This window comes from Halichoeres trimaculatus, unplaced genomic scaffold (genome assembly GCF_033239565.1).
Source record: "Halichoeres trimaculatus isolate MK-OKI-2021-1 unplaced genomic scaffold, fHalTri1.1 fHalTri1_scaffold_16, whole genome shotgun sequence".
NCBI classification, from domain to species: Eukaryota; Metazoa; Chordata; class Actinopteri; order Labriformes; family Labridae; genus Halichoeres; species Halichoeres trimaculatus.
The window spans coordinates 15,048,388-15,074,405 of NW_027437194.1; the positions used below are offsets into that span (position 1 = coordinate 15,048,388).

At 37.7% G+C, this 26,018-nt stretch overlaps 1 protein-coding gene across 2 annotated transcripts; it reads right to left on the bottom strand.

The window, feature by feature from the left end:
• Positions 1-1,003: 1,003 nt before the first annotated feature.
• Positions 1,004-25,973, bottom strand: scai (suppressor of cancer cell invasion). Of its 2 annotated transcripts, XR_012599702.1 has the most exons (18): positions 25,683-25,973; positions 20,820-20,944; positions 16,363-16,458; positions 16,052-16,138; positions 15,415-15,513; positions 15,044-15,140; positions 14,826-14,924; positions 12,815-12,967; positions 11,509-11,610; positions 10,868-10,969; positions 10,648-10,726; positions 10,285-10,384; positions 10,025-10,106; positions 9,810-9,882; positions 9,522-9,695; positions 8,920-9,020; positions 7,408-7,636; positions 1,004-6,180 (listed from the first exon to the last, which is right to left on the bottom strand). XR_012599702.1 is itself a non-coding variant. In XM_074690139.1 (17 exons), exons 2-17 carry the CDS (start codon positions 20,924-20,926, stop codon positions 7,490-7,492), a joined length of 1,698 nt encoding a protein of 565 aa, XP_074546240.1. In that variant the 5' UTR covers positions 20,927-20,944; positions 25,683-25,973; the 3' UTR covers positions 1,004-7,489. The 2 variants fall into 2 exon arrangements, 1 of the variants encoding a protein (XP_074546240.1); XM_074690139.1 differs by having other exon boundaries at positions 1,004-7,636.
• Positions 25,974-26,018: the final 45 nt, after the last annotated feature.

The window sequence follows — 26,018 nt, forward strand, 5'->3', positions numbered from 1 at the left end:
AGAGCAAGCTCTCCCAATGACCTTGTTGAGTCATCAGATGCCTTCAGCCTGCTACCCCAGCACAGGACAGTGTTAAGTACTTGTTGAACTTGGTGGATGTCCAGTTACTGACTGTAATCAGTTGACTCATAATTTAGCATAATGAAAAATATTTCAGGTATAATACCACATGCTAGATTACCTGCTTGGCATATTAAGTCTACTTGACAAACACATCAGAACTTTAAGTACAAACCCTGATCCAGGCCTTTATTACATCACAAATTGACTACTGTAACAGCATCCTTTATGGCATGACCACTAATTTTCTCAATAAACTTTAATACATTTAAAACCCTGCCGCCCACCTCCTCCTAAAACCTCACCACTGATTTAAACAGTAATATCTCTTGAATCAGCATATTTTAGCCACAATCTCCTTGACCGCTCCTTTCTCTATGCACTTTTTAAAAAAACTCTTTGTCTTGTTTTCACGTTTATATTTCACTGTTATTTCACTATTTTGTATATCTGTATTTAAATTTAAATTGTAATTAGTCTTTTCTATGAAAAGCATCTTTAAGTTTTTAAAGGGCGCTAAAAATAAAATGTATTAATACAGAAGTGTAAAGAGTCAGGTTTTGAAACACAAGAAATAGTAAAATTATTTTGCTAAAGATTAGAGAGGTTTAACTTTTTAATGTGTTTTTGTTTGTTTTTCAAATAATGCATAGATGAAAAATGTTTTTTGAAATTAACATTATGCTCTAAGTTTGATTGATAGGAAATAAGGTGCAAACATACTTGTAGAGTCAGAAACATAAATACAAATTAGCTTAATCGTGACCAAGATAAAAGTAAATGCAACTCATTTAACTAGCATGCCTGTTGTAGAATTTTACTATGACTGACATTGGAAATATTTTTGTTTCAAAGAAAAAGAAAAATAGAAAAGCATTCAGTCTCACAATAAAGACACTAATCAGCTGTTTTCATAAGCCAATCTTTCTTTTTCTTTATTGGCTCTGTCTGTTAACACAGAAAAAAAAGAAACATTTGATACAATAATAGTTCTCTGTCACTGTCGGATGAGAAAGTGAGAGTACACTGGTCTTTGGCACTTTCTACTCTAAACAAACATGCTGCTTACAGAGATGAGCATCTGTGCATTTTTTTTAAACTGAAACTCAGAAAATACATTTGACAGTTTGACATTGACTGAAAACCACAACAAGCAAGTCACACATGTTGCTATAAAGGAAGGCTGCACCCATATTTTGGACATTTACGAGTATAAAAAGGTAAAAATGACTCCCACATATCAGGGGCTGAAAACAGGATTGATCAGACGGCAGTAATCAGGGAGTCATCAACATGCTTCTCCATGAATGAGGGTCCATTTTATGATGCAGTGGCTGTTGTGCTTGTGGTTTCATGTAAAAAATGAGTTTATTTCTTGTGCTCTATAAGGATTTATACACTGTTTACACAGGGAAAGCAATGATTCGGTCACACCATATCACATCCTCATGACCCCTATAAATCCAAGCTCACTCTTTTATTAAATTGTTTCTCTCCTCTCATGCTTTTTTTTTTTTTTTTTAGTTTTTGTTGTTGTTCATAAAAAGTGCATAGTGGCAGCTTAAGGGAAGAAACAATTGATTCTGTGTGACTGCAAACAGATCTGATGTTAACAGGTTAATAAGACATTTCTCACTCTTTGTGGATGATGGAGAATCTCAGACATACTCACACCATTTTTTAATATTCAAATACACACTGGAATGCACAGGAGATGAACTCATTGATATAGGGCAAGAAATGCCCATCTGAGGGTCATTTCAACTTAAAAATATAATAATAATAATAATAATAATAATAATAATAATAATAATAATAATAATAATAATAATAATAATAATAATAATAATAAATTATCTCATTTGCTTGGTACAACTGGATACTTGTTGCACTGGTTTTATCTTGTTTTAAAGAACAAGATTCATGCTTGGGTAAGTGGATCTCATTTCTGTATAAATATCTCGTTTTTATTTAACATCTTATTTTCACAAGTTTATATTAAGACTTCCTAAGAGCAATATTTCATTTCTTAAGACACTTAAGTTAATTTGAATAATTTCACAAATTTTTAATTTCTAGCTGTTTTTACATCTTGTATTCAAGCAAATATCAACTTTCCACTGCTATTTATACCTTTCTTGCTCAAGCAATGTCTTGCAGTCTCCAAGGGTAATTTCTTTTTTGCTAAGTATTGTTTCAAAATAAGTTCCTCAGTTGTTGACATTTTGTTCATATCAGTAACATCCTGTTTATGTCTGTACTGTGTATTTAAGTATTATCTCATTTTAAAGATTAATTTAAAAATTAAATTTCTTGTAAATATCTGGCTATGACAAACCATCATTTTTTTACAGCACTTAAGTCTTGATCCCATAAGGTAATTTCATGTTAGCATTAGTTCATACGTATTAGTACGCAACTTGGCGCTCGAGTTACCAGTTCTGACTAAACAAAAATAAGATGACCTCTCTGCATAACTAGTATCTGGTTTGAACATATTAAGTTAAGAACATATCTTTTACGCACACTTTTTCATTTGTATTTTCTCGTTAATATCTGGTTCCAACAGAACAAAGTCTTGTTTATTAAAAAAAGTGAATTAATTGCATATGTTTAGTTTTGTTTTATCCGATCACTCCAAATGAATATCTTGTCGGAGGCAATTTATTTGTCCAAATTATCTCATGTGCATGCAGAAATATGTTTTCATCTTCTGTTCGTACAGCTTTTAAAAACATGTCTAATTGACATGACTTCATAATTTCTCAATACTCTGCTCACATTTAATTGTATGCTTTATTTCATTGAGCTGTCTAGTTACGCAGAAGTTATTTCAAAGCTAGAAATGTTATTTTCATCACACAGAATCAATTCACACTATTGCACAAGGCTGCTCTTTAGCTGCTCTGAAAACTTTGAAATAAAATTTTAAAAAAACAAACTCACACTCGTACCAGCATCATCCCGTTTCAAAAAACATCATTTCGTGAAGGATTTCAAGCAGACTGAAATCATACTTTTACCTGTCTCCGTATGACCACTCATGCTGCTAAATAAATTAACTAGATTTGTTCATGGCCCTTCCTTTAAATATGAAGCACAAAAAACTTCACTACAAATGGAGGTAAGAGTAGCTCAAAGTTATCTTATTTATTTTTATAGTTATTATTATGATCAGAGTACAGTGTCACGTCACTGTCTGGACTTAGTTTCCACTATATAACGCATATTTGTGCCAGTATTCATCAATATTTTCATGGGCTTAAGTTCAGGAAACACACCTTACATTAACATGTTATAAACATATAAATATGAGATTTTAAGATTAAACATACAAACTTGTCAACATGCAATATTTGACCATTTAAATGAATAAATTTCTTCACTTCTTCTTCCTCTGTCCTGATTCATGTTAAAACATGTTTCAGTTCTTTTCTTGTTTCTGCTGATAATTCTTTGCAAAGTAAAAAATCATGACTGGAATTCACATAACCGAGTTTTCAAGCACCGCTGGCTATAAAACATGATCATTTTAAGATCTTTCACACAGTCACATTAGGTTATTGCTGCTGAGTCAACACTATAGACTGGACCAAAGATAGACAACAAGATGGCCTCCAAAAGGTGAAGCAAAAAACATTTGGAGCTCCCCCTACTGTCGGGCTGCAGTAAAGGTCATGAAGCCCACCTCCTCAATGTTGGCAGATGACACATGAGCCAAAAATTCAAAACCCAGGTCGAATAAACACTTTTTAAACATTGTTTCTGTAATAAAAGTGAGTTCTTATCATGATGATTCATTTCACAGTGTTTCTTTAAAGTTTACCGTGTATTAGTTATTTCATGCTTAAAAAAAAGGAATGGCAGTGACATCATGATTGACAGCTCTGTTGACCAATGAGGCTCTTAGAGTGCTGTGTACACTGAATTATCAGCACAAAAGAGAAATGGTGAAAAGAAACGCAACAAATGCTAACACAAGAGACATTGAACCTCCCATAAATGTGGTTCAGTTTCTGGTCAGCTGTGGAGTGGACCCACCTGAGGGGGCGCACACGCTCTACCAAAAAGCTACATGTGATTCTGTTGTGAGGAAATCCCCGAATTTCTACTGCACAGACTCCAAATGTGTAGCAAGTTATCATCTGTCATGAGGGTATTTTGGCTTCACCTTTTTACATCTGGAATACATGGAGACATGTTGTCAATCTTTATATTCAGTCTAAGGTCTACACTTGAAATCAGCCAACATGTTTCACACCTTTCAGGCAGAAGCTGTTAAAAAGTGACACCAGATGAAAAGTTTTTGAAAATGTCTGAAATTACTGCCTCACAATTTTAAAAAAGAAGTCACCAAAGTGAAGGGCTGGTCCAACATTCACAGAAGAATGAGGAAGAAGTTTTCTCTTTTTTCCCCCCTAAAGCACGACAAATAGGATCATAACAATATCAAACGTCATAAAGTGCAAGCCTACAATATCGGAATCTGTCAATACAAGGGAATGTGAAGGAATTATTACAATGAAAATAGAGGAAAATGTAGAAACGGCTCCCTTTCCCACAAAAAATGGAGAAAACAGTTTTCCTCTGCCTCTCTTCAAGTCCTCGGAAAGTTGGAATGTAACGTCTTTAGAAAAATGTCAACAGAACAAAACGGCCTGGTGGACGTTTTGCTCTGGTTTCAGATTTCATTACACATTTTATGGACGCAATAACTACTGAACAAACACACCTGTGCCAAAACATTGCTTTACATTATCTGTACACAAACTCAAACAAGGTCAATAAATATAACAAACACGAAAAATAGTGTTTTTCATCATTTCTGTCAGTTCTAAATTCTTTTTTCCAACCAGCCAGCTTTGCTACCTTTGCAGTGAAGATTATTTAAACATCAGGGTGGAGGGCAGTAATCAGTCAGTTGGTTTCTCTACAACGGTCTGTGCTATCAGCTCACATGCTGGTGCCAGAAATAAAGAAAGCTCAAAAAGAAATATTTACATGAGGTGATGAACAAGAACACATCTCTGGAAGTGCAAGCAGGGATAGTGAACGTGCTGTTTTTAAAAGGTTAAACTCAAGCTGTGTCACAGCTTTCTGCTTCGTCTCAAAGTCTAATCCACAAAGCAAAGTGATCTGATAATTTCAAAAAGCAAAAACCTCTTTTGCTTCAGTTTTGCACCTGATTATGACTGAGATGAGCTGCCATACCTCCACTTTCTACTGTGTAAAGCTGCACTCTTTCTCACACTGATGCTGCTAAACTGTACCCAGGTTTAGAATGAGTTGCACAAAGAGCTGCACAGTTTGTGGAGAAAGTTACTCTTCACCAGCGCTTTGTGAATTAGACTTTATGGCTCACGTGCACATGTTTCTCAGGCGCAGAAAGCTGCACAATCCTACAATAATTCTGGTCCAGAGGGCTCATATTTGGTTAAGGTCCTCAGCCAACAAGGATGACGCCAACAAACCCTTGTTTAAGGCCAAACAGGATACTTCCTGTGATTCACTGTGTCACTCAGTGATCCCACATAATGCATAATAGTTTGTTTATATCACAAATCAACTTTGATCACATGTAAATCGTCTTAAAAACTTTTCATTACAATTAGCAACCCCCATGACTATTATACAGATGCAAATCAATGCAGCTTAACCATTGATGATTGAGCCTTCTGGGACCTATTTTGGGGAGTTTGGGTCAAGTCATCATTACCCAGACTTCCTCTCTTTCTTTGATTTTTGGATTTTTTAACGGTTCTGGCAATGAAGAAACCCAAGCTGTAGGTGAAGCGTAGATTACATAAGTTTTGTTTGTGTGGTAGTTTATAAAGCAGGCCAACGAAAACCCTTTCCACTGGTAAAACATGCAGGTCACATGATAATCCTGTCATCATTAAGGTAACTGAGGTGTTTGGCAAATCATTTATGCAGATAAAGCACTGGTGCATGTTGGCGTTACCATCTCCTTCAGTCCTCTATCAGTCTGGATTGTCTCCATTTGTTGCCTCAACAACGGGTCCATGCAGCACATGCACTGGCTCCATTTCCTCCCAACTCATCCAGCCTTTTTAAAATCTACAAGTCTTTTTGTGTCTGTAAAGGTGAAGGCTGCTGTGGCTGAAAAACAATAAAATGGATGCATCTCTTTGCTTTTTTTGCATGCAGTTACAGCACAGTGATATGGAGAAAAAAACACTTTAAATACGCACGATTAAAAAGGCCGACATCAAATATGGGCTGCTGGTTAATGATGTGAAGAATGTGATATTTTTACAATAATGACAGAACATGATTTCATGCACCTCAGCCTGCTACACGTTAAACTGCTTTTCAGCAAGAACTCTTTCAAAAATATAAAAATCAACAACATTAAGAGTGTTTTTGGTGAAATCTTTGAAACCCAAACTGAGAGGGCCAACGTTATCCTCCAATATTTAAACATTGACGGATGCAGAGAGGGGTTCTTTTTCAGACTGTTCAGACCAAAAGCAAATACATTTCTGATGTTTCCTGGAATGTCAGACATAACATGCCCTTCAAGATGAGCAAAAATAAATGGTCTACAAACTCTCCTTCTCCATGAACTGTCTGGATGAACCCTCCTGCTGTTCATAGCTACCTGGACTGACCAGTGTCCGGTCTGATGTCCTATTACCTAAAACCAGTAGCAGGGTTTCTGTTCATCCATCTCCTCTGAGTCTCTGTTTCACTGTATCTGACAAGTTACATTAAAACTGCCCAAAATTCTCTTGCTGTAGAGCAAAAATATGAAATAAACAGATTTAGCTGAAACTATATGGTAATTAATAGGTCAATAGCGCAGGAAAAACAGAGCTGTAGATCACATCTGTCTGAAAAGAAACAACCGAACAACACCAAACAGGATTCTGTTTTTAACTAACTCTGGTATTTTGTCATTGCATCACTTTGCATAAATTAAAATCCACTTGTGTAGCTACATAAACTTTGTGTTAAACCTCACTGTGCAAACTCTGCTTTCACTTTGCTTTTGGTCTGGACATGACTTCACCCTACGGACAGAAATAAATATTATTCTAAAAAAGCATTAAAGAGACTTCTGACTTCTTTACAATGATTTGACACGGCTGAGGCTGCACTTGAAGCTTTTGTTTTCAAAGGGAGTGACAAGTTGTTGAGAAGTTTGCAGCTCTCGCTCTGTTTTCTTTTACGTGATGCTAATATTTATGGAAATGGGAATTTCACAGACTATATTGAACCCTCTGGCTTACTTATGGGAACATTTTCATGTTACATTACATTTTCTTCCACAAGTCAACGGTAAATGAATGATCAAGGTGTGTATGAACTGATTTTTTTTTTTACCTGTAAAAAACAGAAAGACTGTGAGGGCTCTGGCAGTTGAGTCTGTATGTACACTGATGCCATGTGGCCCTGTGTGAAGGTGTTAGTAGGCGTCCAGTGAATCATCCCAAAATAGACTCTGCACGTCCAGCATGGTGGCCAGCTCCAGGATGTGCTTCTGTAGAAGGCTGCTCTCCACCGTGTCCTGCTTAGGGAGCTCAGGGTACGACTCGGGGAAGCTTCGAGACTCCTGCAGACACAACATGAGACACAGCTGAATCCCACACATACCAAAACAAGCACGCTTCAAAGTTTCTACTGGAAAGTTTGTTTCAGCAGCTGTTTTGTTAAATCCATTTATTTTGAGCCATCAGACTCTCCTAGTAGCGTTGTTGCCGCCTGAGTGGCTGCATGTTGTACCAGCTCTCTCTTTGTTGACGTTTTTTCAACTTTTTTTCTCTTTTTGGTTATCTTTGCACTTGTAGTCTTTCGTTACTTTTTTGTGTCTCATTTCTTGTCCACACCAAATCGGTTGCTTTTGCTGTGATGTTTTTACAATTTTTTGTGAGGTGGGGACAACGTGCTGTAGCTGCGTTGTGAGCTAAGAAGAGTTAATATCAACCTGTTCTTCCATCTGATGGACTTTTTATTTTTCTAGTTGGCACATTATAATGTTCTTTTTCTTTAATTTTATATATATATGTCGTAGTATTAAGCATTTCCAGATCTGTAAATTTTGTCAGAAACAACAGAATGTTTTCTCTTATAAACACTGACTCAACTATGCTGACAAGGTTAATATCAGAAGTCCTTTCTTGATTTTGATGATGTGATGATGTAGAAAAGACTACTGAGCACAGCAGGGTCACAGAGGCTTAATTAGTTTCTATTAACTCTCTCTCTATCTCTCTATCTATCTCTCTATCTCTCTATCTATCTATCTATCTATCTATCTATCTATCTATCTATCTATCTATCTATCTATCTATCTATCTATCTATCTACCTATCTATCTACCTATCTATCTACCTATCTATCTCTCTCTCTCTCTGTCTCTATCTATCTATCTATCTATCTATCTATCTATCTATCTATCTATCTATCTATCTATCTATCTATCTATCTATCTATCTATCTATCTATCTATCCATCTATCTATCTAAGGTTATTTATTGTGGGGTGTCACTTTGGCTAAGTAGTTTAAGTGGAAGCTCTACACACAGAGGCTGTGATTCTGATCAGATCTATGAAGCTGGATTATGACACACTCTTTAGATGAAATGAGAGAAAGTAGAAGGTGAGATTTATGAATTGATTACAAATGAAAAGAAGACTGAAAAGAGGACATCAATCAACTTCAAAGTCTCCAGACAGGAGCTGAGCTTCAACTCATCTTTTCATGAGAAGCTGAAATTTAGGAAAACCTTTTAAATCTGGACGCAGGATAAAAAAAACATTTTAGTCTACTTTTATGTCCAAGGGCATTTTTGGCTTCGTAAAAAGTGCAGAAAGTAAGAAAGAGCAGTGACTCACCCGGAAGAGTTTGTGCAGCCTGAGTGCAGCTGAGCAGAACACAAAACGGATCAGGAGAAGCCGCAGAAACTCGTCACCAAAGAATTGTAAAAAGGCTTGATCTGTGGAGAGATGATGGAAGTAAATTTATACTCTTAATTAATGGCAGGAAACATTTAGAGTTTTATTTTTTCTAGCTTTGAAAATCATCTTCGGATGGGCAGAATATATCATGATGAAGATGACATCAACTGATAATAAGGCTGTAAATAACATTTATTCTTTCAGGTTCATTCTACATGTTTAACTATTCTATAACAGCATCATTAACTAGACTTTAGACTTGAGAGAAAACTAAAAACCAACAAATAAACATTCTAACCTTCTGCAAAAAGTCAAAAAGTGATAAAAAAAAATAAACAAAGCCAGAGACACTGGAGAATATATATGTTCAGAAATTTCTGCCTGCAAGGAAAGGTCTCTTATCTATCTGCATGATTGATTGAGTTATACAGTGCAATGCGATGTTTGACCTCAGGTAACCTCAAAGTTTTCATGCTTGATAACACAATGAGGACCAGTTTTTTTTACAGACATCAAGGTGTCTACGAGAGATGTGTTACCTATGGTTCGTGACCGAGTTATCAACTGCCCGATGTCACGGTAAACTTTGTTGAGAAATTCTTGCGCCTGCTCCCACAGTCCCCGTCTCATGCTGTTTAAACCGCACACGGAGGAGAAGGCCAAGAGAGGGCTGTAGAGGAACAGAGTGAACAGACTCCCCCGCTGAGACTGATCTGAACACCAGGACACAGAAGGACAATATGAGACGACATATGATCAGACGTCTAAGATTTATAATCACACCAGTTTTAGCCTTTCACTGACTGTTGTCGTGGATAAACCCTCACCTTGCACACTCTTGGGATAAACTGTAGGTGACAGTAGACACACCAGAGGCTGGCCAAACAGATTTGTGAAATTCTGAAACGGAGGAAAGGAAATGAAATAGAAGATGTCATACATACAACACATAGAATACAGCCCTCTATTTCTCATTCTCTGTGCTGCTATACCACCACTCCTCTCACTGTATGAAAACACCTGCTGTGGTTTTGGTGTTTACCTTGTATGCTGTGCTGTTCGTGGAATCCACGATGACAAAAAGTGGTTTTCGAGTGAAAGGGAACAAGTCTCCTGGATGAAGGCTGGAATATCAAAAACAAGTGTCAGGATAAGAGCTGTGATGATACTTTGCTTTGGCCTCATTGATATCTATTGAACATTTTACTTTATTTCATTTTATTTATTTACATTTATCAAACAAACCCTGCTTGTTGTGACATGAAAATGAGTTTCATAAACTACAGATGAATGATCTTTTACCAGTGCATTTCTTTCTGGGCCTGATTCCTCTTCTGCACCGTCTCCCCATTCACCACGTCTCTGTTTGTGTTTGTGAGAACACCCCCAAAATCATACGGCCCTGCAGGACACAAGCAAGGAGAAAACTGTGACAAATAAACTCATGAATCAACTCAACTTATCATCTCATACTCACACAATATCTTCATGATTCTTTTTATCATTTTTACAATATTAGTGATAACTGTTGGGTACTGCTCATGATTTTATCCCATGTAGGTAGGTGGTCAAAAATAAAATGTACACCATTGTTAATAGGTCTTGTCGTAGTGGGCTGCTGCCAGCTCAGAGGCATAAAAAATGTTGTTTTCTTTTTTAAATTACCTTCATAGTCTGAGTGACCTGTTGCAAAGACTCCAGTGGCTGACAGGTAAATGAGCAGAACACTGTTGGCAGGTAACTCCTGTAAAGTCAAAGACAATGTAGGAACCACAGCGTGTTGGATGTGATTGTGTTTAAATGATGTTTGTCACTTTGCATAGGTCACAATACAACAGCAACTGAAATGTGAACCAGTCATGCTGTGATTTAAATGAATACTGACCTTAAAAGAGGCAGATAGGAAAGTAAAAAGCTGACTGAATGTTGGTTTGTACAGCAGATACTTGTGAGGATTTTCTCTTTTTGCTGGTTTCTCATTGGGCTCCTGTAGAGAAAGATAATTAAGATTGCCATTACATCACGGTTTACACTTAACTTTGATTTGGTCACCACAGTGTGAGCCTAAAGCGCTGTTTCCAACACATCTGCACAAATAAAACTAGAATCCAGAAAATTGGCAGGATCTGGATCATACTTTTACATCTGTCAGAAATTATGGTGACCTTGTCTTGTATTGTTTTGCAAAGCAATACAACCATTTATTGTGGAGTTATATACACATATGGTGAAAACAGCCCTATCTCACATGACAAAGAATCCTTTAAAAGAGTCCTGGATCCAGACAGTGATCCAGATCGCCTCCAAAATTTACTTACTTCTTCCTTATCCCATTTTGAACATTTCCTGAAAGTTTCATCAAGATCTGTTTGTTACTTTTTGATTTATGTTGTTCACAGACAAACAGACAAACTCTCTCAAAAACATAACCTCCTTGGCGGAGGTAATAACACTGCATTATCATGGCTAATGCTAAATACTCCATGCAAAAAATGCTTCCCCACAGTTTAAGGACATATCACTCACCAGAGTTCCTTGTTTGGAGGTCTGTGTGGCCAGGTTTACAGGCTCTCTCTCCAGAGCTTGAAGCATGCGAAACATATCAATGGTTAACTCGCTGAACTTCACCTGAAAGAGGAAAAAGATAAAACCAAGAATCAGCTGATCTGTATTTTCAGTGTTGTAGATTCATGGATAAGATAAAGACTGAGGATTAAGTAGTTTGTAAGAGAAAAAAATGAGATTTTTTCAGCTCAAACCAGAGTTAAACTGAGCCACGATTTCTTTTTTTGATCACTGGATTATATAAAAATGTAATTTTTCCATCAATATCCAGTAGAGGGTGCTGCTGCCTGCTATAAATAATACCACCCAGATCAATTATATCCAGGAGATGAAGGATGTTTTTTACACGAGCAGCAGCCTGAGGTGTTGGAAAATGAAACCAGTGTGAAAGGAAAAAATCTAGAGTACCTTAAGTATCATTTAGAAGTTATTCCCAAAACCTGTTTCTTTTGATAATAGATTGGATTGCTATAACATGTGGTCTTAGTGGTTCGTTTGAAGGAAACCCCAAACTCGAGTATAAGTAAAGGGAACATTGTCTCAGCAGAGCCTTCAGCTGACACTAAGATGAATTCATTAATTAATTCTTTACATGACTTTGCATCCCAGGATTCATCTTTATCCCTATTATCTATAATCCAGTGTTGATATTGAGTTTATTCCTGTCTAATAGTTAAATGTTCGTGCTGTTAAAGGAAAATGCAGATCTGTGCATCAGCAAAAAGACACAAACACATGAAGCCTGACACGCTGGGCCCTATGCAAGACAAACTTTCTGAATTATCAACCCAAAATCAGTGTGTACAGTATCACATTAAGACAAAATGTTTCAGTGTGAATGTACTTGTGAATGCAGAGCAGCAAATGTAAGTACAGAAGAATGCAAAATGAGAAACAGCGAAGGTCAACGCTCCCTTGAATCATCATTGATTGCAGCTGCAGAGCAGTTTTCTTCCTGGGAAATGTTTTGCATGAGGCCCAGTGTCTCTTTGCTGGTGAGAAACAGCAGCAGAGTGTGACGCATAAACTACTTTGTGCTGTTGTTATGTTTAAGACAGATTATAGTCACTACATAAACAATTGCACTTCCATCAATGCATGCAAATTTTAAAACATCCTGAATATAACGGACATACTTTGTATTGCAGCAATGGAACTATTATTCAGGAGAAAAACAAAACTAATTTTTCCAGACAAGAGCAGTAACCAGAGGAATAAATGTACACAAGGTGTTAGGAAGTGTGAATTAGAATTAGTGGGTTAAAACCTGGTTGTTACAGTTGCCGATGATTAGTGCATCTGCAAGGCTGAGCTGCCCAACCACCATGCCTTGTTCCAGTGGAGGCACGCTGCCCTCCTGCAGACGGTTACTGGTGACGACCACAGAGTTGTTGTCGTTTAGAACAACCACCGGATCTGCCTGTTTGATGCACAGAGCAACCACAGTGAGCCACAACTGATCAGATACAGGGATTGAATGTAAGGATGTATGATGTAACAGCTCTCCAAAAGCTCCTCCTGCAAACTGGCTGCAGTGTATCGACTTGTAGAAATTAGGGATAGACCAATTATCGGCCGGGCCGATTATCAGCGCCGATATTTGGCATTTTGAGGCATATCAGGATCAGCCTTTTGTTTAATCCGACGGCCAATAAGAAACTAATTTAAAACTCTGTTGTTGCGGCTCTGATGCAGCCGCTTTGCTGTCTGCACTGCAAAAAACTGAAATCTTATCAAGTGTTTTTGTCTTTTTTTTAAGTAAAAATTGTCTTATTATACTCGATATGAGCCACTTTCAACTTATCAATCCAGAAAAATGTCTTGTTTCAAGTTATCAGAGTACAAAAATGAGGTTTGAATCGCTTGTAACCAGTAAAAAAATCTGCCAATGGAACAAGAAAAAATTGCTTGAAAATGTCCTTGATACTAGAATAATGTCTTATTTCAAGTAACTTTTCTCTTGTTCCATTGGCAGATTTTTTTTATTGGTTATGAGCAATTCAGACCTCATTTTTGTCCTTAAATAACTTTAAACAAGACATTTTTCTGGATTGGTCATGTGAATTTGGCTCATATTGAGTCTAAAAAGGAATTTTCTACTGAAAATAAGACAAAAACACTTGATAAGATTTCAGTTTTTGCAGTGTGCAGTCACAACTCAGTCCCCAGCACTGTCCCACCCACAATATCTTCTGATTGGTTACAAGCAGAGCCATGGCTTGGGAAAGCGCCAATCAGCAGAGCAGTTATTGCAGTTATTGCAGTTACACTGAAATTAAACTGTATTTACTGTAGAAAACTTTAGCTATTTATTACTTCAAGTTTTCATTTAACTTTATAATACATGCTGCTTAAGCCTGGGAGTTGTTGAATAAACCCATACTTAAAGGTATTTGAATGAAGTTAAGTGGTGGAGTTTGTATTGTTCAAAATTTTGACACCAATATTTGCACTTTGACTGCACATTAATATCGGCTTCAGATATCGGTTATTGGCCTCCTTGACTACAAATAGTCGGTATAAGTATCGGCCTGGGAAAATCTGTATCGGTCTATCTCAAGTAGAAATGAATGTGTTTCAGGCTCCTGACAGTGCTTCACCTGCTGGGTGGGTGTTACCCATTTATAAGAGACTGACACCAGGTGACAAACCACAGAAAAAAGATGGAAACATATGGATAAGAAAGTACAATTAATCAGCTGAGTTAACTAACAGAAGTAAAAAGAGGTTAAATTAATACACAAACAATTGAACTGTCAAGCCAAAATGCCCCAAGCCGCCTGTATCAACACAACCCAGATTTATCTAACTGAAGTCTCACCTCTGACGGGTTATCTTAGCATAATTTAGGATTTTGTCTGTGATTTCAAACAGGAAACTGAGGACGTCAAAACTGTGTTTGCACAAGCCGAGCTTGACCTCAAAGACTCAGCATCACTCCAAAAACCATCACCCGTGTGAGACATCAGCACCCGTCAGCGGGGTGTTTTGCTTCAAACAGATGGTGAGGTTGCATCATCCATCTCTAGATACAGTCAGTGATCATATGCATGAGACAGCCATCACTTAAAGCAACAACACGATTTACCTGGCTGTCAGTTTGAGAAGACAGAATGCAGAGTTTAGTTTCTGTAGTTTTTAAAATGCCCAAATATGGGTTTTATTGTCCAATTATAAGTTTAACTCAACTTTAAATAGAAATATGGCTATTTTAATGAGACAAATTCGTAAAATGCATAATGGAGTATAAGAAAGACAGAATTCGAAGTACTTTTTACCTCCACAAAAGCTGCGACCTCCTGCAGAACCAGGTTCCACTCCAGCTGGTCCTCTGTGTTGAACCTCTGTGTGTAATCTTCAATCTCTTCAGATAACTCCTGCAGGTAACACACATGCATTAAGAGTCACAGATTAAGATTGCAGATCTCATAATTTGTCTAAATATTTTGAGAAGGGGAAAATTAATCTGAGTTTTGGTTTTGTCAGTCATGCGTACCTTCACTAGGACTTTAACGAGGTCCATTTTGTTCAGCAGTAAACAGACGACAATGTAACGAGCATAGTATCGAAGCTTCTTCACTACAAGTTCTGGCCTGGTTAAGAAAAGGACAAAAATCATACAGAAAAAAAAAACAGTTAGACTTCATGAGACACATTGCAGTTTACTTGTCCAAAAACAAAAAAAACAGCCTTAACTCCAAGCTTTGTGCTTTGCAGCGAAAAAAATTTGCTCCACTTTTAAAATAGAGCAAAGAAAAACTTTTAGGAGACTAAAAGTCTGTGAAAGTAATTTTAAACCCAGTGATAGCTTGTTCTTCTTAGGATTTTTAAATCACAGTGCTTAAAGAGACTGATAGAGGAGCTCACCTGTCCTCTTTGTTGACCTGAAAGTAGTAGGAGCGCTGACGGATAGCAGAGTAGAAGGAGAAGGCCTCATTCAGGTAACTCGTTTCTGAGGTACGTAGGCTGTCCACCAGAATCAGAAAGAAAGAGTGAAATCAGAATCTCATTCCAATGCATTTACACTTGTCAGACTTTTTAATCAGACTACACAGTAAATCCAAGTTTCAATATAATAGCAATATTCCTATTCTTCTGGGTTAAAAGGTCAAAATTCCCTCTGTCAGTGCGTCTCCACTGATCTCCTGGATGAAGGTGTATTAACCGAAATAGCTCAGTGTCAAGGTTAGTGTCCGCTGTGGCTTTAACTGCAGCTTTCCAACCATGCAGGAAGTAATATGTTAAAATCCTCAGAGCTCTAAATGAAGCAAAGCAGCAGCAGTAGAGAGTATATCTTCAGACTGTGTGTTTGTTTAGTTGTTTTGCTGCTGCGGCAGTTCTGCCTCAGACTGGGAATTGGGATGGAGTACTGCTGCTGCTGCTGCACATTGATGGGCTTTGTGAGTCTGATCAGTGTGCACTCAAAGCAGAGGAGGGAAACTGTCAATATTTAGACAGTGTATGCACGAGGTGATTGGCTCAGTGGAGAAAGGGTTGGACTTACTAGTAATGGTAATAAAGTTGTCCGATTTTGGATGCAACTTCACCGATCTGCCATCTCTTCAGTCCATACCGACTGTCCAGAACCTGCCTGTCAATAAAAACACACACAGTACTGAGCACTGCGCAGTATAACAGTGTAACAGAACATCTGGCGATCTACACCCTCACAGCTTTCAAATGACACTAGATAAATACCACTAATTTACAAGGCAACAAAATCTCAGACTCTTTACACACAGATTTCTCGAACCAGATTTAAGATGTAAGATAAAGTGAAGTGGTTAGGAAAAGAAAAGGAAGAAAAGAAAGCACCTGTGCTGCTGCTGAAACTTCCACAGCTTGGTGTAGACATCAAATGTCCGTCCAAAGTAGGACTGCCACTGCTTGTGTCCATACTGAGGAAGGTCTCTGCAGGGGAAAAGGCGCATATTCAAGGTCAGGAGACACAAGAATACAAAAAAAATTGTCAAAATGTATCCAGCTCTGTTTTCAATCAGTTTATGATTCATTTTCCAGGAGAAACAGCTTCACATTGATCTGAAACTCACTTGAGCTCTCTTTAGCAACGAGCCTGTTCAGAGAAATATCACATTTTTTAAGTTTTGAAGGGTTATGTCATTTGTTTTTGACAAAATAATAAGCCCAAACTCAAGGGCCCCCCTGCACAGTTTAGATTTAATGTCAATGATGGCATCTCTGTCACTCTGGGTCTGTAGCTGTAAGATCTCCTGTGATTCAAGCATAAGGGAACGGCAGCACCAGATCTGACTAACGCACAAACAGAATGAACAAGCGTCAGAGTGACGGGGTTAAAAACAAGCAGCAGTTCATCTCTCTGCTCCTTCTTTCAGTTCAGAGTCCTGGCTGCAGCTCTGTCCTTTTTGGCTCACAAACACAGAACACGTTCACTGACTCCTGCTCCTCCAGATGGTCCCTCTGTCTGTTTGCTCTCTCGCATTTTGTGGAGAAAACCACTTAAAAGGAAAATACATGAACAATGCTGAATTATTTAAAGGGTCAGGTTTTTTAGGAGACGGTCTGTGGTTCTGATCTCAGCTTGGTCTGATGGATGTGACTCTAAAGTATCTGATAACTTTCCTAGAATCAGTGTTGCATCACATTATTGACCTGTCATATATTCTGCAGACACCAGGTGAGCTGAACTATTTCCTGCTGGGTCCCACAGATCACCAGCTTAAAGCTCAGCAACCAGTTACTTAAGATTTTACTTCTGCAGATCCTTCATTTCCAAAATATAAAAACATAAAATGTGAAGTAACGACAAAATAATTATTCTAGTTTTTGAATCATTTTTTAACAAAAATGGTTCAGCCAGGAGTTACTATTCAACTACATATTTTTACTGGAAAGAAACTAGATTTTTATTCTGATGTAACACAAATGTTGATCAATAAGTGTGAAAAAGAAAATTAACAGAATAAAAGCACTTTTCTGTTTTCAACATCTGTGTGATTAAGAACTCTTCAATGAAGATAAATTTACTCCAGGAATCAATGACTTAAGTTTTAAAATAAGAACAAAATTTTCTGGAACAAAACATTTTTTATTTTAGTTTTAATCGCTGACTCAACTTCAAATTGAAGTATCACATAAGAAAACAATCATTTGGACAAACCGATAAAAATTAGTTTAAAAAAACAAGTCATCCCCGAGATATAAATGAACACAGGATTCATTCACATTTTTAAGAGTTTTGTTGTTGTAACGGGAAGCTCTGACTTCATGATTCATATGCACTCACCTGTAGATCCATCATATAAAAAATTACCTCAAGTGTTGGTGTTTAAAGCAGGCATGAATTTTTACTGAAGAGTTACAGTTGAAAAAAATCTGCATATTGACTAAACTCTTTTGGTGAAGAGATGTTATGGCGCTGCAGAGTAGAAATTAAAAACTACAGTGTTCCTGTTTTTATTTTTTAAATCATTGTCTTTTTTGGTCCCAGAGCATCAGGACCAAAATAGCTTCACTCCCTCTGCAGTCATCAAATTTACTTTCAGATGATCAGTACTAGGGAATTTGGCAGAAATAATATCTGAACTCAAAGATATCTAAAAAAAAAAATGTCAGGAGCAGCCAAGAGAGTGAAAGGGAGCCAGAGTAAAAGAGTAAATATTATGTGTGGTTTATTTGGACAATATGTCAGTCATATTTAGTTTTTTTTTTTTTGTTTTCTCATAATGATAATTAAACTCTGTTGGCAAACATCCTAAAAACAGAATCTAACCTCCCTTTCTTCACTGGCTTTAAAAGGTACACCTAAATTTCTTTGATCAAGCTCTTCACAGAGATAAAAATATCCTCCCTGCATCTCTGACCTGAACAGACTAAAAACTATTCTGGTCTGTTTTAAAATCTTCTGATCTGGAAATGGAAACCCTTTTTTATTTCTCTTGTGGTTATGTAATCGAAACAATTACTAGCAGATGATAACTGACCTATTTACACCATTTACACTGTTAATAAGGAGGCTGTGATTGGCTGATAGAAGCTCCAGCGCTTTCATGCTCAGCCAGCATCGTGTTGGACTATCCTCCACCTGAAAAAACAGTTTGACTCTACATGGAATATCTTTCAATCTTTCTTCTTTCCAATGTCGTCTTTTTACTTTTTACTTCCCTCTTTGGCTCTCTTTGAATCTGTCTCAGTGATGTACTGCGGGGTTTATGTTTTATGTTTCAATGTACAGCACAATTCTTGCTGATTAGTGCATGCTTTTTGAGGAAATTTGTTCTAGATAAGACCGGGTAGGGATGTCCCGATATTACATTTTCACTTCCGAAACGATACCTATACTGCAGCATTGAGTATTGCCCGATACCGATATTAATCCGATACAATATCAGCATTAAACATGCATACTTTTATTATTTATTTTGTAGTATGTCTGTCATGTTAGAAAAGGCTTGATTAAGTGATATTATTCAAACAAAGAACAGGAGTCAGCAACAGTAGGTATGAGGAAAAACGGACCCATTTATTATTAACCAATGGGTAACAGAAACGGCTTATATCGGAGTGCTTATATCTGAGATTTTAGATGCATTCCGATACGATACCAATACTTGTTTTTTGCTGATATTGGACCGATATCCGATATCAATATCGGACTGGGACACCCCTAAGACCGGGTATAGATATGCTGGGCACTGAGACATTCAATGCTTTAATTTACTTACCTTTAAATAAATGAACTCATTTTTTCTATATTTGTAACATTTCAGTATTTGTTTAAAATGTAGATTGTGTACATATATAATTTGTAACAATAGTTGTTTTCCCCCCTCATCAGTTGCTCACATGGCAGTCAGATTGTCCGCACACCTGAGCTCCACACGCTCAGAGAAAAAAACAACAACAACAACAACAAAAACAGGACACACATCCTTTGTTGGCACTCAGTGTTGGCACTGGATGGACATTGTGTCCAAATTAACACACCTCCTGGAATCCTGTGAATATTTGGCTGGATCTATGATTCCCTTTCCAGTGCATAGCATGTTTTCTCCATGACTCTCATCAGCTAATACTGAAATATTATAATTTAGCACTTTCTAAACCTATTTACTTCAAATATTAAAGCTTCAGAAACTTTTACATTTTCATTACTGTTAAGTCACTGAGGAGTGTTGTTTTAAAAAACATGTAATACGCACTTTAAGAAAGCAGTGACCACAAGATTTTCAGAAGCTTTAACACTTTTCTGTATTACATGGTTTATTGTTGAGCTTAATAGTATCAAACAGGGCAATTTATGCTGCTAATTTCTCTCATTGGGTGGGAATAGGGCTGGGCCATTATGGCAAAAATCAAAATCACAATTAATTGAACCCTTTACCTCGACTTTGGTTAATGCATGGTTGTTTCAATCTAAACTGTTAATTCATTATATTCTATTCGTATAATTTGAAACAGGTAATCAAGTTATATATAGTACTTTGCAGACATAAATAGATCTTAATAGTTATCCAAAACATATTTTTTACAGTATACATCATTTGAATATGATCTCATTTGCTTTGACTTTGATGCTATAAACTAGGTACGGGTACTTTTCACATTTAAAACAATGCCTAGTACCTGTCAATTGGTAGCGGTACTCAAAAGTACCAGTTTTCAGTACTCTTGTGTGTGTTAATGCAGTAACAAATATAAATTTGTTTAATAATCAAATCTCAAAGTTTTTCTTTATTTTTCATACTTATTTCTCAATATAAAAACGTACAATGCTGTGTTCATGTCCAGTACAGAAAATTAACGACTCTTCCACTCCCTCACAGTCACAAGGATGTGTTTAAGTACCAAAACATGGTACCATTTGATTTTATCTGAATCTGCGCTCTGTATAAAATAATAAAATAATAAAATAATAATAAAATAACCCTAATGTTGGTCAGTATTCAGCACCCTCAACTATATGCAGCCTGGAATTGCCATGATCCCGAAACAAGTATTGGTGTAGCTTGACTCTAACAAAAATCATATTGAGGTTCAAACTAAGGTAAATTGTTAAATCCCATTACAGAACAACACTTGCTCCTTTTAATTTTTATTTATCTGGTTTCACTTTCTTTCTACATTTCTCAGTGATGAACTCTGAAATTCCTGTTGTTTGGTGGCCTTGTGTTGTCTTGCAAGGCCTGCACATTTTCTTCTCCTGCTTTAAATTTCTGTTTTCTCGTGTGAATATATTTGCACTGAGCTAAATGCAGTCCAGGTGACAGAGGACAGTGTGAGTAAGAGCTCACCTCAGCCCATTGAAGAGTTGTTTGGACTTGTCCAGAAGGTAGCAGAAATCTGTGACAGTCTTCCTTTCACCTAACGGAATATCATCTTCTGTCTCAGCTCCAGTCATGACACTGACTTTTCACACCTGAAAACATAAAATACACAAAAATTCTCGAAAGATCATGATGACTAAACACATAAGCATAAAACAAATAATTAAAAGGAGATGCATTTAAACCCTGACATCCATAAAAAAAACCTTAGAACACAGGACACGCTGGTTAACTGCAGCATCAATAAGACCTTTATTTTGGTTAAAGTGGGTCACACAAATATTATGTTGGATTCAAACTAAGCACTTCAAACAGCCACACAACAGAACATGAACACCAACCGGTCACGGCAGCAGCAGGCCAGAGAATCGTGTTCAGTGAAATTAAACTAAAGTTACTATAAATGGAAGAAAAGGTTGGCAGTTAAATCCCAGCAGCCACTGTCACATGTCAAAGAGTTCCTAAACAAGAAACTGAACCAGATATTGTCTATTGTCAGTTGTGTGTGACTATAAACAGAGAAAGTTAATACTGGTGGTTTCCTGCTAAAGCATCCTTTGTCATCAGTGAACGAATGTTCACAGCTTGGTGGCTTTTAAGAAGAGACAAAACAGTTGTACTTGGTTTTAAATCAGTGTTTAACTCAGTAATAAAGTTGACTCTATTGACGCCTGTTACATTACTAACTCTCTGCTGGTCTTGGTGTACTAATGCAGCAATTCAGAAACTTTTTTTGTTTCAAAATAATCCCAAATTCTCAGATTCAAGCTTCTTGCTTGAATTCTTCTTGCAGATTCAAGCTTCTTCTTTGACTGTTTCTTGAATTTATTTTTTCATCTCTTTTTCGTAATCTTTGTATTTGGAGTGGATCATTACTTTGTATGGCTCATTTGTTGGTCATGGACCCCAAACTTTTTGTGTTTTCAGTTATATTTTTACTACTTTTGCTCCTCTGTTTGTCTGGAGATCCTACATGTAACCATGGCTGCATTGTTTACATGTGAACTCAGCTGATAGCAGCCTGTAGCATGTCAATGCTAACTGGTGTAAGGCCTGATGTTTCCCCACAAGGTGAGGAGAAGGAGATGAGGACGACGTGCTGGTTCTCAGGTGTGAGCTAAGAAGTGACGACATGAACCTGTCCTTCCATCCATCGTTATCCAATAAGATAGACGAGCTAGCCATGCTAACCCAGCAACAGAGGGAATACCAGAAGGCAGAATAGCATCATGCTATTCACAGACATGGCTAATGGAGCTAACATCAGACACCAACGCCATGTTGGAAGAGCTTCACCTGCTGTAAGCAGACAGGATCTAGGAGACAGAGATGGAGCATGACTGAAGAAGCTCAGTCCTGGACCCTGTGGAGGTGGAGACTGGCTGAACTGGAGAATGATGGACAAGCTGTCATCATCTATTTTCTTATGGACCTTTTTGCACTTTCTATACACTTTCTTACTTTTGTTTTCTTGATTGCTGCTGTGACTTCAATTTCGTTGTACTTGTTAGAATGACAATAAAGGTCTATTCTATTCTATTCTATTCTATTCTTCAATACGATTTATCACGTTTCTTTCCACCTCTATGACAGTAAACTTTGTATCTGTGAGCTGAAGACAGAGCAAGACCATTATAGACTTAAAGGGTGACAGAAATTTTAAGCATTTTATAGACCAAACAAAAGTCTTGATTTAATCCAGAATATAACAGACAATGAAAACACTCACTGTTGGCATTCCTGCTTTTATATCACAACTGTTCATCCAAACTGTCACCAGCTTCTAATCAGACACTGCTGAGCGTCTCCTCGCACAGATGGCCTACTTCAATACGAACAGAAATAAGTATGTTCAGAGTAACTGAGGAGGAAGTGCGTCACATGGCCACCTTTTTTAGGTTGACCTGGGATGTCCCAGATTTCGTTCTCACAGAGGCTGAAGACTCCAGTTCTAGAAGATTGATGGCAATCAGGTCAAAGGATGCACACAGTCTGATCTCAATATTTGGTTTCTGTACAATCAAATGCAGATGGTGTAAAGTTCATTCTGACATGAAGATGACGACTGCTTAGAAGCTGAGAGTCTCTATGATGGAAGGCTCATAATTCTCCCCAACACACACACACGCACGCACGCACGCACGCACGCACGCACGCACGCACACACGCACACACACACACACACACACACACACACACACACAAACACGTTGTGCTCTCTAACTTTTCACACCATGGCAATTTAAGACAACACTCTTGGATTACAAAAAATGGCAACTTCAGGCTTTTCTAACTTCCGATGAGCAGATTAGCCCTATGGATCAACCCAATGGATGGTCATCGCCAACAATACCCAATCTAGCTTTTTTAGTCTGTATGAGGCTGGTATACTCTTAGAAAATATCTTGATTCACCCCTTCCAAAACCCCAACAAGAAGTCTGCAATTTACATCTGATTTTCAAATCATGGCATAATTATGGCATTTCCCAGCGTTCAGTCAGCTTCAGGTAGACGCCCTGAAAATTCAGAGTTAGTAAAAGCTTAAGGCTGCGTCTTGGGCAGTGTGGTGAACTCTGATGTTTGCACTGACACATGAAGCTGTAGTAACATTAAATCCATTGTTCAACATGCTCCAATTCTCACATGTATCTTCATGGCCAAGCACTAAAAACACCTACATGTCAAAATCAAACTACAGTCACAGCACCACCTCATTGTATGAGGTAGTGCTGCACGATTTGGGGAAAAGGTGCGATTTGCGATTAGGTGGACAATATTGCAATTGCGATTGTGCTTGCGATTTAATAAAAAAAAGTTGTGTCATGATGAGTCTACAGACTTGCTGGTTATCATGGAGAAAAATCTGAATTGCATGTGCTGACATTGCGATTACGATATCCTCTGTTGCGATTACGTAATTGCATGTGCTGACATTGCGATTGTGATAATCGTGCAGCCCTAGTATGAGGTAGTAGTAACTCCAAGGTTAAATGTTTAATCTTCTCTAAATGTCACATTTATGGTAACAGGTATGGCTTGAATCAATAACCATTAAATATTTAATAATAGTGCTAATCTACATAGTAGGAACGTGCAGAAGGTCTTCAGACAAACAGCAGTCATCAACATATGAAAGGGTCCACCACTGCTCCATAATTAGCATGCATCGCTTGAGTGCATAATTCTCTTGAACAACTTCTGCCATTTAATAAGTCACATCTGACTCCTAAACTGAATGATACACATGAAAATTGGTCAACTACAGCACACCACACAACATACCCTAGAGTGTACAAATCTAAACTGAAAAACTGAAAAAGAACCATTTTTTATGGCTAACACTTTGTTTATTACCTGGCCTTTTTTTCATCGGATTTCACTGCCTGTATCAGTGCATACAGTTTGAATACTAGAAACATGACCATGATGCATTAGAAGACACAAAGTTAAGCCAGCAGACATAAATGTAAAAATCAACCACAGTCATAAATATGTTAATCAGAGGATAGGCCCCATCCCCAGAGACAGCAAATGAGATAAGCGGGGAAAAATGATAGATGGATGGATGGATGGATCTACAGCCAAACCTAACCTAAGTCACCAAAAATCAGCTATCAAACATGCAACGTGTAGTCTGGACTTGTTGTAATAAGTTACTTTGTTGCAATACAAAGTAATGGGATCAGCAAACTTTAGCAACTTTTTATCCCAGTTTCAGTTTTGGGGAACTATGATAAAAAAGTTCCTGGGAATAAAGATTGTGGGTTCCTGTACTCTTCGGTTTGATGAAGATTAGACAATATTAAAGTAGTAGGCATTAATTATGTCAGTAAATTACAATATCCATGTTTTTTAGTCTGTGTGTGTGTGTGTGTGAGTGAATGTGAGTAGTCAGGAACCCATTCACAGCGATGAGTTAAGACTTAAAAATCAAACCAAGTGCTCCTTACTCTACAGTGCCCAGATAGTGTGAGCTTTCTGAGACGGGGTGCATGTAAGACATCACTGTAGTCCAGCACAGACATAAGACAACCAGGATTCAATATTAACACAAAATAGCAGTTTAATTTTTCTAAACACAGTACCGGCTGCAGAATATCAGATGTAGGGCACAAAAATACAAACTCTATCTGTGTATCTTATGAAGTGGAGATTAGCCACATTTAGGAACAGCCTGGCTTTAGTTTTGTCTGTCCTTAAAACAGGTTTTAAATGATTAAAAATTCTGTGAGAGTGTTAGATTAGAGCTGTAACAGGAAGAGAGTCTGGACTGGAATAAACATTTCGATTTATAATGAATGACTGAAAACTCTCAAGATGCGAAACCTTGCAAATAGGAATGATCCCAGTTCAAGAGACAGATGACATGACCTCTGCCTAAGCTTTGATAATTAGCAAAGAGACCAAATACGTCTATGACAGACTTCTAATTGAAAAGAACAGTCTTTTTATAAACTCGTTAATTAAATTAAATCAGGCAGGATTTCATACAGAGGAGTCATCTTCGCTTAATAACAGTAATGATGCCTTTATCGTATATAATCAGCTCACCTGTAACGCCAAGTGGACTATATATGACAGGAGTGAACTCTGTCAAGAATAATCTACCTAACTAGCTGGTAACTAATTAGACCAAGCTTAATTTAGCCGTGGGCTGTAACACAAATATTGCTCTGTATGAAACGCCTACCCGAACCAACATCGGCTGATTAAATCAGAACATCCCTCCATTCATAAAATGAGAATCTGAATATTAATGTCTGACAGATAATCTCTATCACAGGCAGGTCACAGAGCCTGTCTGCAAGGGTTGCTGGTGTAATTCTTACCTCCTTAGCCAGCCGGCTAACGTTGTAGAACAGAGGACCACCACAGTGATGCTTCTACAAACCAAAGCAAAACCCGCGACCAGATCTGAAGGCGGAGCGGGACTCTGATGGCATCTCAGTCGGTCTGTGAGTCACACCGGGCCGGCTGAGAGACGAGCCGTGTCCCGCTGCAGACAGGATGGAGCTGCTGTCAGAAGCTAAAAGGCTCCTCTGTGTGAAAGGCTGTATTTCTGTGACAGCAGGAGGAGACAGCAGGAGGAGAGAGCAGGATAAAGACAGCCGCTGGCGACTATCCACTACAACTGGCTAGCTACTTCCGGGTCAACACTTTCAAAA